Source organism: Mastigoproctus giganteus, chromosome 2 (assembly GCF_048544385.1).
Source record: "Mastigoproctus giganteus isolate SK-2022 chromosome 2, ASM4854438v1, whole genome shotgun sequence".
In the NCBI taxonomy this organism is placed as follows: domain Eukaryota; kingdom Metazoa; phylum Arthropoda; class Arachnida; order Uropygi; family Thelyphonidae; genus Mastigoproctus; species Mastigoproctus giganteus.
Genome location: NC_143576.1, coordinates 190,758,553 through 190,772,620, shown reverse-complemented (window position 1 = coordinate 190,772,620; position 14,068 = coordinate 190,758,553). Strand labels below are relative to the sequence as shown.

The 14,068-nt window shown below is 40.5% G+C and overlaps 1 protein-coding gene across 1 annotated transcript in view; it reads left to right on the top strand.

Moving 5' to 3' along the window:
* The window catches only part of unc79 (UNC-79 domain-containing protein), a 1,082,710-nt gene that overhangs the window by 131,076 nt on the left and 937,566 nt on the right, over nucleotides 1-14,068 (top strand). Inside the window, exon 8 of the mRNA XM_090389680.1 lies at nucleotides 7,759-7,894. Within this exon, the coding sequence (XP_090245806.1) occupies nucleotides 7,759-7,894 (136 nt within the window). The remainder of the gene's footprint in view (nucleotides 1-7,758; nucleotides 7,895-14,068) is intronic.

Here is a 14,068-nt window from a genome sequence, read left to right as displayed (position 1 = left end):
AAACCCAGGGAACCAGCAAAAATAAGTAAATAAATACAAATAAAAAGTGAAAAAATAATAAATAAATAATAAAATAAAATAAAATTAAATTAAATAAGTAAATAAATAAAAAAAATAAAATATAATAAATAAAAAATAAAAAATGATAAAATAAAAATAAATAAATAAAATATAAAATTGAAAAAAATAAAAAGAGAAAAGAAAAGAGGGGGAAAAAAAAAAAAATATATATATATATATATCTCATCCCGCACTGGCCAAAAGCCAGTGCCAGCAGGGGTCTCCACTAGGAAGGCTAGGAGGTATTCCTTAGTTGAGTGAAAAGGCATCTCTGGCGATCAAAAGCATGACGAGCAAATTCTTACAGGGACTGGAAGTTTTCACTGGTGCTCAGGAAGCCTGGCTCATTTCCCATTTCCGGAGACAGTGATACTAGTGGAGAGAAGAAGGTTCTGTCGAAGATCTAGGTATTGATGGCAGTGGTATAAAATATGTTCCCAGTCTTCTGGGTCACCACAAGAACAGAGAGGTGATTCAGCAAGGTTGAAAGTTGCAAGTTTGGCATTAAGGGAGCCATGACCAGAGAGTAAGTAGAGAGTGTACAGACCAGGATGAAACCATTTCTGAGTGGACTCTAACGTGGCAAAGGTGATGTTTGGGATGAACTTTAAAGTAACAAGACCCTTAGAGGTAGCGGACCATCTGTCTTGCCAGCTCTGCATCAAAATATTCCAACAGCGTCTTTTCTCTGCCTTGGGGTCCACAGTGACATCGATGGTAATGCCAAGAAAGGTGATAGGGACAGCGTGCCTAATGTAGTAACACAGGCCTCGGTACATAAGAAAGAGATCAAGGGGCAGACGGCCGTTAAGGACCTGCAAAGCAGGAGTAGACACAGTCCTACAGGCCCTGCACATTGCTAAAAGCATTTTACGTTGAATGCTGTGAAGTTTAGTCCGTACTGAAACCTTCTTAACATGCCAGAACCAGGCGGCCGCACCATAGGAACAAATTGGTAGAAACACAGCTTTGTAATATAACCGTAGAGAACGAGAATTAAGACCCCAAGATTGTTTAGAGAGACGCAGAAGTGAGAAGGTAAGTTTTTTGACTTTTTCTGAGAGATCTTCCAAGTGTAAACGTAAGTTTACTATCAATGATCAGACCAAGAAATTTTAGAGAACAAACCATGGAAAGTGATTTGTTTTGAAGTTTTACAACGCGTGGCCGTGAAATATTAAGTGAACCCTTAACCAGTATCATTTTAGTTTTTGATGAGGATATGGATAATTTATTTGTGGTGGACCATTGAGAGAGATCTGACATGACTAAGTTGGCAGTACTTTCAAGGGAGGTACGGGAATTTCCCTGGATCAGCAGGGTGAGATCGTCTGCATAAGCCAATTTGGAAGTAAAAGGAATAGTTTTAAGGAGCCATTCGTCAAGAACGATGTTCCAGACAAGTGGTCCAAGAACAGAGCCTTGCGGGCAGCCCCTAGTGACAGAGCAGGAGATGGAGTTAGATCCAGAAATAACAGAAACTGTACGGTTTTCAAAATAACTTCTTAAAAGGTTATAGAGAGGAAGAGGACAATCGGCAGCACGTAAGCGAGCAAACAAACCAAACCACCATAACAGATCAAATGCTGCAGAAAAATCAACAAAAATAGCAAGAACGTATTTAGAATTTGCAGAGTTAACTCGAGAAAGGAATTCAACGACTGCTTCTTCAGTTCCTTGTCCAGTTCGGAAACCATATTGATCATCTGATACAAGAGAGGTGTTCGCGAACAGTGAAGTGAGTCTTATAGCAATCAGCCTTTCAAGTGTTTTGGCCAAATGCGATAACAGAGCAATAGGACGGAAGGACTTGCCACTTTGGGTATTTGAAGGTTTAAGAAGAGCTGTCTTCCAGATAACAGGGAATGTGCTTTCATTCAGACATTTGTTGAATAGAGTCGGTAGAACTGTTGGACGTAGCTTGTGGAATTGTTTGATAAAGATGCCCTCATGAAGGTCGAGGCCCAGACAACCAGAGTTGTTAATTTTTAGGACAGCTGTGTCCACCTCCAGCTGCGTAAATGGCTGAGATTCAGAAGTAGTAGTGTAAGAGTTATTGAGCTGTCTTATTTGTTGATGAGTAGTCAAGTCATCCTCTGGGCGATCAGAAGGAAGCAGATTGTCCAAGATAGTGTTGATGGTGTCCTTCCAAGTGAGAGTTTCGGTGCCGTTTGCGGGTATCGACCAATAAACAGTAGGGGAATAGGATTTGTTCCTCGTAAGGCGATAAACAAGGCCCCATGGGTCCCGATTGCCAGTAAAAGTAACCAAGTTCTGCCAAGATTTTATTTTACAGGTAGTGATGGTTTTGACGTATTGTCTTTTGAGAACCTGATATTCTGTTTTAAGACTTTCGACGTCGGGAGGTGGCCAGTTCCTGCGATGTCGTTGGTAAGTACGCCTAGCCTGATGCACTTGCTGACGAAGCAGAGTAAGTTCCCGGTTCCACCATGGAATGGGATGGGAAGACTGAATTTTCTTTTTGGCTGCTTTATAGCAGGCGTGGCTGAGAGCATCATTAACATAGGAAGCTAATTCGTAAGCTGTAAAGTGATGGATGAAGTTTATGGTTTCAATTGGGAAGTCAGTGTTGATTGAGTCATTAAACCGGTTCCACATGATGCGTCGCAAAGAAAATCTTCTAAGGTCCTGTAGTGGAGGATTATATGATTGTGCAAAGAAAGTCACGGAAAAGGTGATCGCACAATGCTCACTTGAGCAAATGTTAGTATTTACTGTCCAGTCATTAATGTTTGAAGAAACGATGTAAGAAGTAGCAGTGATGTCTATATTTGATTCTCCATTTAGAGAGCTGAAGGTATAAGGTGAGCCGGGTTTATTTAGAACCGTCAGCTCATGTGAAAGGAGAAAGTCTTCTATGAGTGAACCCTTGTTATCAGTATGGTCGGAGTGCCATAGACTGGATTTGGCATTAACGTCTGACATTATAATAAGTTTGGCAGTACCTACCAAAGAAATAACTTGATCAAGGTAGGCAAGATGAAGTGTAATGTCGGAAGTTGGTGGGCAGTATAGTGAAACTAGAAAGTAAGAGCCATGAGGAGTAGACACACTTATGCAGACAGCATGTTGATTAGTAAGACTAATTATCTTGACTACGTCCAATTTAGAATGAACTATGATGAAGGCCGTACGTGGTTCAGCATGTTCCGGCTGAATGACCCTAAAAGAGATAGGGTATCCGGTTATTTTACCACGGAAATGATATGGTTCTTGTAAGGCTATAATATCGTATTTAATTTCGTCGGTTACCTTTCGGACTTCATCGGCCACCAATCGTGACCGCTGAGCATTCAGTTGAAGCAGGCTAAGTTCAGAGACTGATTCATCTGCAGTTAAAGAACTGGTAAAAGACAATGTATCCATGGTTGGTCCGTTGTCTTACAAGATCTATGATACGCAAAAGTTCTGGGCATTTGTAGTCACGAATTGCCTCATTCGTCAGCGGTCCTTAATCATGCAATCTCTAGAGCTCTTTTATATTCATGACAGTTAGGATCGCGGATGGAGTGCCGAAAGTCTCTTTTACGCCTCTTGCAATTTATGCAGCAGGCAGGCTCATCCTTATGAGGGCATTCTGCATGCACATGACCACTACAGGCGCAATGTCCACAGGATGGGGAGTTATGGGTACAGTATTGTGTTGTGTGCCCATATCCCAAGCACAAAAAGCACTTAGTAACTATTGTAAATGGCCTATGCCAATGTGAGCTACAAGCAAGAAATATTCTGTCTATTGATGAAATACACCTGTAAATTTTTGGGGAGAAACTGATTACCCAGTGTACCAATGACAAGGACCTTGACTTAGTTGTGAATCTGAACGAGGTTTCTTTCTTAATCTCCTCCATTGTAAAGTCATAGTCAGCTAGATTTTTATTGTACAGTTCTTCTATTATGTCCTCCTTACTTAGATCCTTGGGCACATCGTAGATAATTATGGAAGGGTTACTTTTTTTAAGAACTCCCGTAGAGATTCCTGCAGAGGTCAAGGAATCAGATGTTGAGATACTATTTAAGTCCGACTTAGAGGCCATTTCCAAAATTATGCTTTTGTTGCGTGCTAATTTGATTGATTTTATTTTGACTGTTTTAAATTCTGTCTTCAAAGTATTGGTTACCAAGGTTTTTACATCAGCGCTGGTTTTAAAATTGCTGTTCTCTAACGCTCTAAGTACCATTACATTCTCACTAGATTTAGCTATTTGTTCCTTCAGTGTGGGTCTGTTTTGGGCTACATCAGCATAAGATCTAACAGAAGGGGATCCCTGTAGCAGGAGGTCCTCATTTTGCACTTTCCTCTCAGCAGGGGCGGCCTGAACTTCTGGCTCTTGTACAGAATTTGTTTTATTTGGAGTCATCGTGGAAAAGGTTTGTATTATTTAACCACTGTCTACAAACAGGCCAATTCCCGATGGACTGGAAGACAGCAAATGTCAGACTGATCCTCAAAAACCCGACCAAACCACAAGACCAGCCAAACTCCTACAGGCCTATTGCCCTCCTTACTGTGCTTAGCAAGTATTGGAACACCTCATCCACCAACGTATTGAAAACCATTATAACTCAGTCGAACTTCAATCTCCAAACCAATATGGACTCTGCAAAGGCTTTTCCACAGTGGACGTTCTGCAAGTGGACGATCATCACAGCCGCACAAAACACAAACAAAAAATACTTTTTAGTCATCTCCATTGACTTTGCCAGGGTGTTTGACTCACATTGGTGGTCAAGCGTCCTCAGCAGACTCCGCACCGCCAACCTTCCAAAGAACCTATATGACTGCATCCGAAGCTACCTTTCTCAGAGGAAAATCACAGTAAGAACCCCCTACAGCCAGGTCTCGCAGCAGGTCCACAGAGGTTGTCCACAGGGCTCTGTCCTGGGGTCCATCCTGTTGGATATTGTCCTAGATGATCTCCTAAACTACAATCTTCAAAACGTACATTCACAGGCAGGCATATGCAGATGATTTGGTACTCGCCCTTGCAGTGGACTCTCGACAACAACTAGAAGCAATGGCCAACAGAGCCCTCACTACCCTGCAGGAATGGGTAAACCTTAACATCCTTCACATCTCATCAACAAAAACTAGCTCCTTACTGCTCAAAGTTCGAGCCCATCACCACCAAATACGGAGGATGCGGAAAGGTCAGGGAATGACCACCGCATATCCCGGAGCAATATGGCCTTAGTTGCTAATGCTCCTAAAAAAAAAAAAAAAAGCCAAATATAACTGCTCAAAGGGAATCTAAATATTAGGAGGCCCTGCAAATAAAAATACAGGAAACAACAATCTGCCTAACAGAGCAAATGAAGCACCTGGGGCTTGTCCTGGACAGGAACCTGACATTCACTCCCCACTTAAAATACATCCAAATGAAGATCTGAAATTACATGGCCATGGTCAACAGAATCACCCGAAGAGACTGGGGCCTTAAACGCCGCACACTGTCCTTGCTCTATAAGGCTGCCTTTATGCCAAACATCAGCTATGCCTCCAGCATATGGTACCACAAAGCAATAACGGCAATGAATAGAAAGGAACGACATGATACAGTGCTCCATACTGCTGACTATATCTAGGGGGTACTGCATGGTCAGCATCCATGCCCTACAAGTGCTGGCCAGTGCCCTCCCCCTTGACCTGGAGATTGTCCGGACAGGCTTAATGTATAACCTCACAAAAGGCAGAACAGTAACCTGCCTTGCCTATACCACAGACCCAACAAACACCCTCACGATGGAGAAAAGACAACTTGATACTCACCTAATGCAGATGTGGCAGGACCGCTGGACCAATTTCACCAAGGGAAACATCACCAGGAAATTCATACCCAGTGTTGAAAGGATATACCCAAAGTCTCCACATTGGTTTTTTCAGGTTTACATGCTACCTTCCTGCTAACAGGACACAGACCCATCAGGGAGAAACTCTCCATCCTAGGCATCACTAACAATCCACTATGTCACTGTGGACTCCCTGAAAGTTGGGAGCACCTAATGTACAGATGTGAACTATATGAAGATCTCAGATGCCAACTAATAACAAAAATATATTACCTGCCACTAGACCAGGAACATCACATCCTGAGTGTGATGAAAAGCACTACAATGCCTTCAAGATATTTGCCCGCAATCTCTTTGAGAGAAAAAACCTTCACACTCAACTAAGACATAATTCTGGCATCAAATGTCCCTCCAGTAGCAATCAAGGTATAAATCCATCCATGACCAAACCAAGCCTGGCAACAAAACTGATAGTACAACCTGGACGCAACCTGTGTGCCAGGAACGATGTCTTCACCGGATACGACACTTACATGATCTGGACTCTGCACCAACCTTGACACCCTGCAGTTCTACTGCCAGTGTCATCTGGCGATTTATATCATTCTCCCTCGCGTGGTACCTGTAACCCCTCACTGATGGCTGGGGGGAAAGTTTTGTCCCCCGCACGCTTCTTCTGGTGAGGCATGGGCTTGCCTCATTGACTGATTGGGGTCGCCTTCCCTAACATCCCAATACTTCTGTCTTTTCCCCCCAGTCTTGTCTGCCCCCCACTCTATCTATATGCAAGTGAATGCCCCACACATCTAAATTTAAACATGTCAAATTAACCGCGAGCTCCAGTTTTTGGGCTTTTCCAAATTCACCGTTCCCCTACGTTTTTTTTTTTTTTTTTAGGTCCTTGCCACTGAAATCTCAGGAAATTAGGTGGCAGGACCTGACAGAGTAAATAATTATAATAATGGTGTACCTGGTCTGCCTACCCGGGACAGAGTGGGGCAATGTTGGGTCCCATTTGGGGCCCAGCAGCTAAATGACCAGAGGAACAACGGTATATAACACTACACGTATACAAAATCCATACCCCTTTAAACCTCTGGCATTGAAAATGTCCTGTTTTACACCCACAAAGTATACTATGCGGAGATGGGGGAACCCCTGGTGCCGTTTGACACTAAACACACTCTACACTACACTACACCACATAGCCAACTCCTTGATGTTAAACTGCAGCTACCACTTTCTGTGTGTTACAAAACTTAGTGCCACCAAGTTTTTTTGTTCAAATACAACAATAAATTTTTATATTTGAACTGCTTTGGACTATTGTGGTTTCCAGAGACATAGCAGAAAGGTTCAAGAGAGAAAGAGAGAGAGAGAATTAACCTGAAACCAATCAATAAAGAAAATGTCACAGACTTTTGACTACTTAGCCAACTGCTTAACATTGATGTGCAACAATAACAACTGAAGTGAGGTGGTTGACTTTTCTTGGTTACCTGTGGTCATTCCAAAATATGCTTTATATGTGCTACAAAACTTGGTGCCATCTGAATTGTTGTTTGAACTGCTTTGAACTAATGTGATATCTCTAGACATAGCAGAAGGATTCTAGAGGGAGAGGTAAAACCATTGACATAGCCACAACAATCTGAAACCAATCAAAAACATTATAATTTATATGCATTTGAAAGTAATTGTGTAACATTCACAGAAATCATGAAAAGTCAAAATGTGAACGTTTCCCAAATATCTTGACTGTACCTAGTAAAATCTATTCCAAAATTACATTTAGCACACAAGTTATAAAAGAAACTTAGAAAAATTAACATATTTTTATTACATAATGTATGGTTAATCATGAAATTAATTTTTTTTTTTTTTTAGGACCTACTGTGTGTTATTGCACATGGCACAGCAAAAGCCAGGTGCCATTCTGCAGAACTTTTGTTTCATTACATGCCATCATTAAATCCAGCACATATTGATCGTAAAGGGCTTGCCAGCAAAATAAGTGGTTCGTGTAGATGTATTTTATTTTTATTTCTAGCTTATCTAACTATCAAATGATTATTTGGCTGCTTTGTTATACTGATTACAAATTACAAAAATAGCAAGTTTTTGACTTTTTGATTTGTTTTCAAAATTGGTCCAAATGACCACATATGATAAGAAAAGTTTTGCATCCCGTTTACTTATGTTGTACTGGGTCATCAAGAAAAGATGCAACAGTTTTGAATACAGTAAACCCTCGATTTAACGGACCCCGATATAATGAATTTCGGATATAACGGACCAGACAAATAATACAGAAATGTACACATTAATCTCGGCCATATTTTCTTTAGGTTATATGAAACTTCACTGTTATTATTAATAATAATTACCTATTTTCATTATTGTTTTGATAATTACCTACTTTTATTTTTATAATCAAATTCAGGAAATTGTTTTTTATTCTTTCTGAAAACGTGTTCAAATAGCTGTTTTCCCAGATAACAGATAAGAGCAGGTGATGACTTGCGAGCTGAACATGACTCGTACACTCAGGTCTAAAAAAAAAGGTAAAGTGCAGCCATTATCAACCCACTGCAGGATGGAAGCCTCCTCAACAATTCATGCTGAGGGAAATGGACCATAATCTGCCACGCTGGTCCAGTGCAGGTTGGCAGATTGACCATATTCAGCAGTCAGGGGCTTGAACCCTGGTCTATTCAAAGAGCGTGTGCTACTGCACTCCCACTCCTGACCACTTGGCTATAGAGGCCGGCATGGAGGATTCAGGTCTACTGACTTGCTTTCTTTCGGTCTCAGTCTGCCTCAAGTTTTCGTGTGGTCAGTCTGTATGCAGAGTGTTTCTGTGACTTTATTTATTAAATTATTTTGCAATCATTACAATTTAAAATGGCATCAAGTGATAGGGGAGTTAAAAGAAATCATGTGAACTTAAATGTGGCACAGAAATTAGAGCTAATTGAGAAATTAGAACAAGGCATCTCAGTAGCACGTGTTTGCGAAATTTATGGCATAAAAAAACAAACTGTTTCTGGTATCCGTAAATCAAAGGCTAAATTGCAACATAATTTTATATTGTACAGTACTGCATATTGAATTAAAGTTTTTTTTACATTAAGAACAATAAAAAATGTTCTCCCCCCCCCCCAGGTTACATTTGATATAACGGACTTTCGGCATTAACGGACACCCCTTCTCCCCTATTAGTCCGTTAAATTGAGGGTTTACTGTACTTGTATTTTTTGATGTATAGGGCTAGCATTGGCATTTGATAAGACATGGAAGTTTTTTCTTGTTAGTGATGAATTAGGAAAATTCTGTAAGGAAGATGAAGTATGCTACTGAGCAGCATGCTTTTGTGTGGAAATGTTTTATCAGATTTGTTATTGTTGCACGAGTTTAATTTATTTATTTATTTTATTTTTTTTTTTTTTTTTTTTTGCTGAGTCTGAATCTGCCAGCATAGAATCTGTGTAGTATGAGTTAGTTGGAAGCAAATGCATAATGAGAGAGGATGTAATCTACAGAATAGAAGAGTGTGACAAGAGTCTCTACATGCACATGGAATGGGCAAGCAAAGCAGATATCATATTATGGGTGTCTTCAATTTGTTCAAGATTAATTGGAATAAGTGTGATGGAAACTCACCATGGGAAAAAATATTTTAAATAAACTAGATGATTATTATTTGTATCAGCATGTTAGAGAAAATACTAGTAGTCAGAATAGTAGTAGTAGTAGTGGCACGTGATGCAAGAAAGCAAGTGTAGGAGCTTATGCAGCATCAGCCAAAAAAAAAAAAAAAAAAAAAAATCATACCATTTCCTCCAAATGCCTGTCCAGTTCCTCCTTAAATTTATTTAACCTATCAACTTCCACAACGACAGATGGAAGTTTGTTCCAGCAACCACCCGCTGGCTAAAGGCAAATTTCCGCACATCTATTCTACATCTGTCCTTTCTTAATTTGAACTTATGTCCCCGTAGGTTCGTAATCTGAACAAGTGGAAGGATCCCATCAGAATTCAGCGTGCTCAACCCATTCAAGGCCTTATAGACCTCAATCAGATCACCGCGCAGGTGCCTAGTCTCAGCCACTGCAATTTGCAGAACTTAAGCCTCTCTTGGTAAGAGGATCCCTTCATTCCCCTCACCAATCGTGTTGCTCTTCTCTTTACACGCTCAAGAAAATCTACATCCTTCCTAAAATGAGGCCTCCAGACCTGTACGCAGTACTCAAGGCGTGGCCTGACCATTGCCTTATACAGAGGGACAATCACCTCCTTTTCCCTGCTAGCAAAATTCCTATATATTGACAAAACCCCATGACCTGCCCTAGCAGCCTGTCTGCATTGCTCAGAAAACTTCATATCTGACTGCACAATTACTCCCAGGTCTTTTTCATTTTCTACCACCTTAAGTGTAGTACCACACAGTTGGTACGTTTCTCTGGGGTTACTTCTACCCATATGCAGTACGTTGCATTTGTCAAGGTTAAACTTCAGTTGCGACTTCTTAGCCCATCTGCCCAAATTATCTAGATCCTGTTGCAGTAGCACACTGCCATGACTGTCATTAACAACCCTGCCAACCTTTGTGTCATCTGCAAACTTCGACATTAAGCCTGATATACCTTCATCAATATCATTGATAAATACACAAAACAACAGTGGACCCAACACCGAACCCTGTGGGACTCCACTAATAACATTAGTCCACGAAGAGCAGCACCCATTGATTACCACCCTCTGTATTCTCCCACTCAACCATCCTTTTATCCATTGTAGCAACTTACCCTTAATACCATTCTGCTCCAATTTGTACAGTAGTCTTCCATGCGCAACAGTGTCAAAAGCTTTCGTGAAATCCAAGTATATGATATCAAAATTATTTTTTGCATCCAGTTCCTTTGTGACCACTAGTAGTCAGAATATTCTTGACCTCATCATTAATTATGAATCAGATAACATCACAGGGCTTAAAGTACAGGAACCACTGTCAGGTAGTAATCATGCATTTGTCAGTTGGGAGATGAAGAAAGATAATGCAATAGTTAAAGGTAAAGGCATGGGTTTTAATTTCAGAAGAGGGGATTTTGATTTTTTAAAAGATAGTTTAAAGCACTATATGGCATCTATTAATTAGATGGATTTCAGACTGAGCATGAATACATTTAAATTACAGAATATCTTTAAAGAAAAATCACAGAAGCCATGAATGCCATACCATTAAGAAAATATTGCAGGAGGAGGATGCTGAAATGGATGAATGCAGAACTGGCTGGTGAAATAGAACAGAAAAATATAGCATGGAATAGTTACCGAGCAACGAAAAGTTTTGAAGCCTATAACAAGTACAAGTTGATCTGTAATAGTACCACAAATAAGGTTAGGGAGTCCAAGGCTGCTGTTATTTGGTTTTTTGGAGCATTAGCAACTAAGGCCATATTGCTCAGGGGATATGCGGTGGTCATTCCCTGACCTTTCCACATCCTCCGTATTTGGTGGTTACGGGCTCGAACCCCGGTCTAATCAAGAAGCGTGTGCTACGCACTGCTGCTCCTGCCCACCTGGCTACGGAGGTGCCTCCCAAGGCTGCATATAAGAAAGCACTGGCTAAGAGAATAAAGAATGGGGACAAGGAATTTTTCATGTATGTGAATACAGTGAAGAAGAAATGGAATTAGATCCGACCTTTGTGTACTCAGTTGTTTGTTATTTTGGTTTTTAAGAGCATTAGCAACTAAGGCCATATTGCTCCGAGATATGCGGTGGTCATTCCCTGACCTTTCCGCATCCTCCGTATTAGGTGGTGACGGGCTCGAACCGCGGTCTACTCAAGAAGTGCGTGCTACCGCACTGCTGCTCCTTCCCACCTGGCTACGGAGGCACCGTGTACTCAGTGTGGGAAAGTCTTAGATAACCCAGTCAATGCTGCAGATGAATTGAAGAGGTACTTTGCCAATGACTGTTTAATAGAAAACTTTTGAGCATAAAGGCAAGTAAGGCTCCCAAAATTGATAGCATATACCCAGTAATTTTGAGAAGTGCCAGGGAGTGTATTGAACCATTGAAGTTAATTATGAGATCATCTTTGGACTTTAGTATAGCGCCAAATCAGTACATAAAGGCAGAATAAGAGTGAAGTTGGTAACTAGACTGGTTAGTCTGACTTTCGATGTAAGTAAAATCTTAGAGGAAATGATTAAAAGTACAATCCTGGGAAATTTATATAGATATGGCATTCTGAAGAATATACAACATAGTCTTGTTAAGGGAAAATCATGATTAACTAACTGAGCAGGCTATTTTGACACAGTTACTCATGAACTGGTTGTAGAGAACAATTCCAACATAGTTTATTTGGGTGGAACATATTGGGATTACTGGAAAGATACCAGTGGGTTGCTAGTGGCTGCAGGGCAGAAGGCAGAAGGTTGTGATTATTGGATATTCTTCACATTGATGTAACGTCAGGAGTGGGGTTCCTAAGGATCGTTTTCTTGGACCATAGTTTCTGATTTTTGTAAACAACCTCAACAAAGGTTAGAAGTTGTGATGTCACAATTTACAGATGATGTAAAGATCGGTAGAATCGCAATTGATGAGTGCCAAACAGTGCTCTTTCAGGATGTCTTGAACAGACTTCAGAAATGGTCAGAAAAGTGGCAGCCATGTTTTAATGCAGCAAAATGCATGGTCTTACACTTGGGGAATAGCAACCCCAAAATAAATTTTACACTTGGTAGGGTTAAATTAATTAGAGGAGAGGGAGTGAGTGTGGAAACGTTTGCCAAGGCAGGCAAACGTTTCCACTTGAAGTGCCTACTTTTTGGTAGGCACTTCATCTTCTTCTTCTTTTGGGCAAAAGGAAAAACAAAATGGAGAAGGGTGCAAAAATGGAAGAAAGGGATATGGGAGTTATGATACAGGCAGATATGAATTTCTGAACAGTGTAAACAGGCAGCCAGGAAACACCTTACTTTGTCCTATTGATGATATATCGAATATAATCCTGTCGAGATAGGGAGGTCATGATCTCACTGTATAAGGCAACATTTCGAATACTGTGTTCCAAGTATGGAGACCTCATCTGAAAAAAGACATTGAGCTTTTTGAAAGGGTCCAAAGAAGGGTGACTGTACGATAAAACATATAGAGCTTGGCAACCAGGCACTTTAGGTCTAAGGTTTAAACCTGCATTAAGGTTTATAAGGGTCTGGGAGGTGTTAGTAAAATGAATGAAGATAGAATTTTCACTATTATAAAGAATTCCAGAGCTAGCGGCCTTAAATTCAAATTACAGGGAAAGAGATTGACTAGATTTTAGGAAGTTTTCTTTTAGCCAGTTTTTCTTTGGAGTAATTGATTGCTGGAGCAAGTTACTGTCACAGGTGGTTGGGGCTGACAGTTTGAATAAAACGAATGGTCATCTGTACATATGTGAGGAGGGAAGCACATAATTTGTACTTTCTTATCTACTTATTTTTTATTTATTTATTTTTTTTTTTTACCAGTGCAGCAAAAGCCTGCGGCTTCCTTGCACTATAACAACAAATAATATTACTATTTTCACAATTGAGTTTACTATTTTTTTTTCAAAATTATAAAAATAAAACCTGTTTAACATTCCTTTAAAAAAGGGATGTTAAGAGTTAAACAGGTATTGAGGTAATTACGAGTAAACTATTAGCCCGAGAATTTTACTTCTTTTTTTTTTTTTTTTTTTTTTTTTTGTTAGTTGTTGGCGCATTGGCCATATTGCACTTCCCAAGGTTTTTGCATTTTCTACTCTGATCCAAGCCCGAGGCGGGATTCGAACCCGCGACCTTTGGGTTGCCAGGCAGGCAACCCGAAGGTCAACATTTCGAGGGTACAGCTCTAAAACGGTGTTCGCAGGCCGGCCGCTAGTTAGTACACCGGACTGAACCTATTGGTAACTCTCTAGGAAGCTTCCGGATCAGCTAGTGTATAATCTTGCTGCCTCTACTCTGCCAGATAGTGACTGGAGGGAGTCCGAGTAGTGTGTATGCGGGGAGCATTGTCGAGGCCACGTTATGTCAAGGATCTGGGTATATTCTTACCACATGTACGCCATATCCAAAAATTTCATTACTTCATACAGCATGTCCCACCTACTTTTTCTTACTATTGAATACACCATGAATTGTCAAACTAATAGAG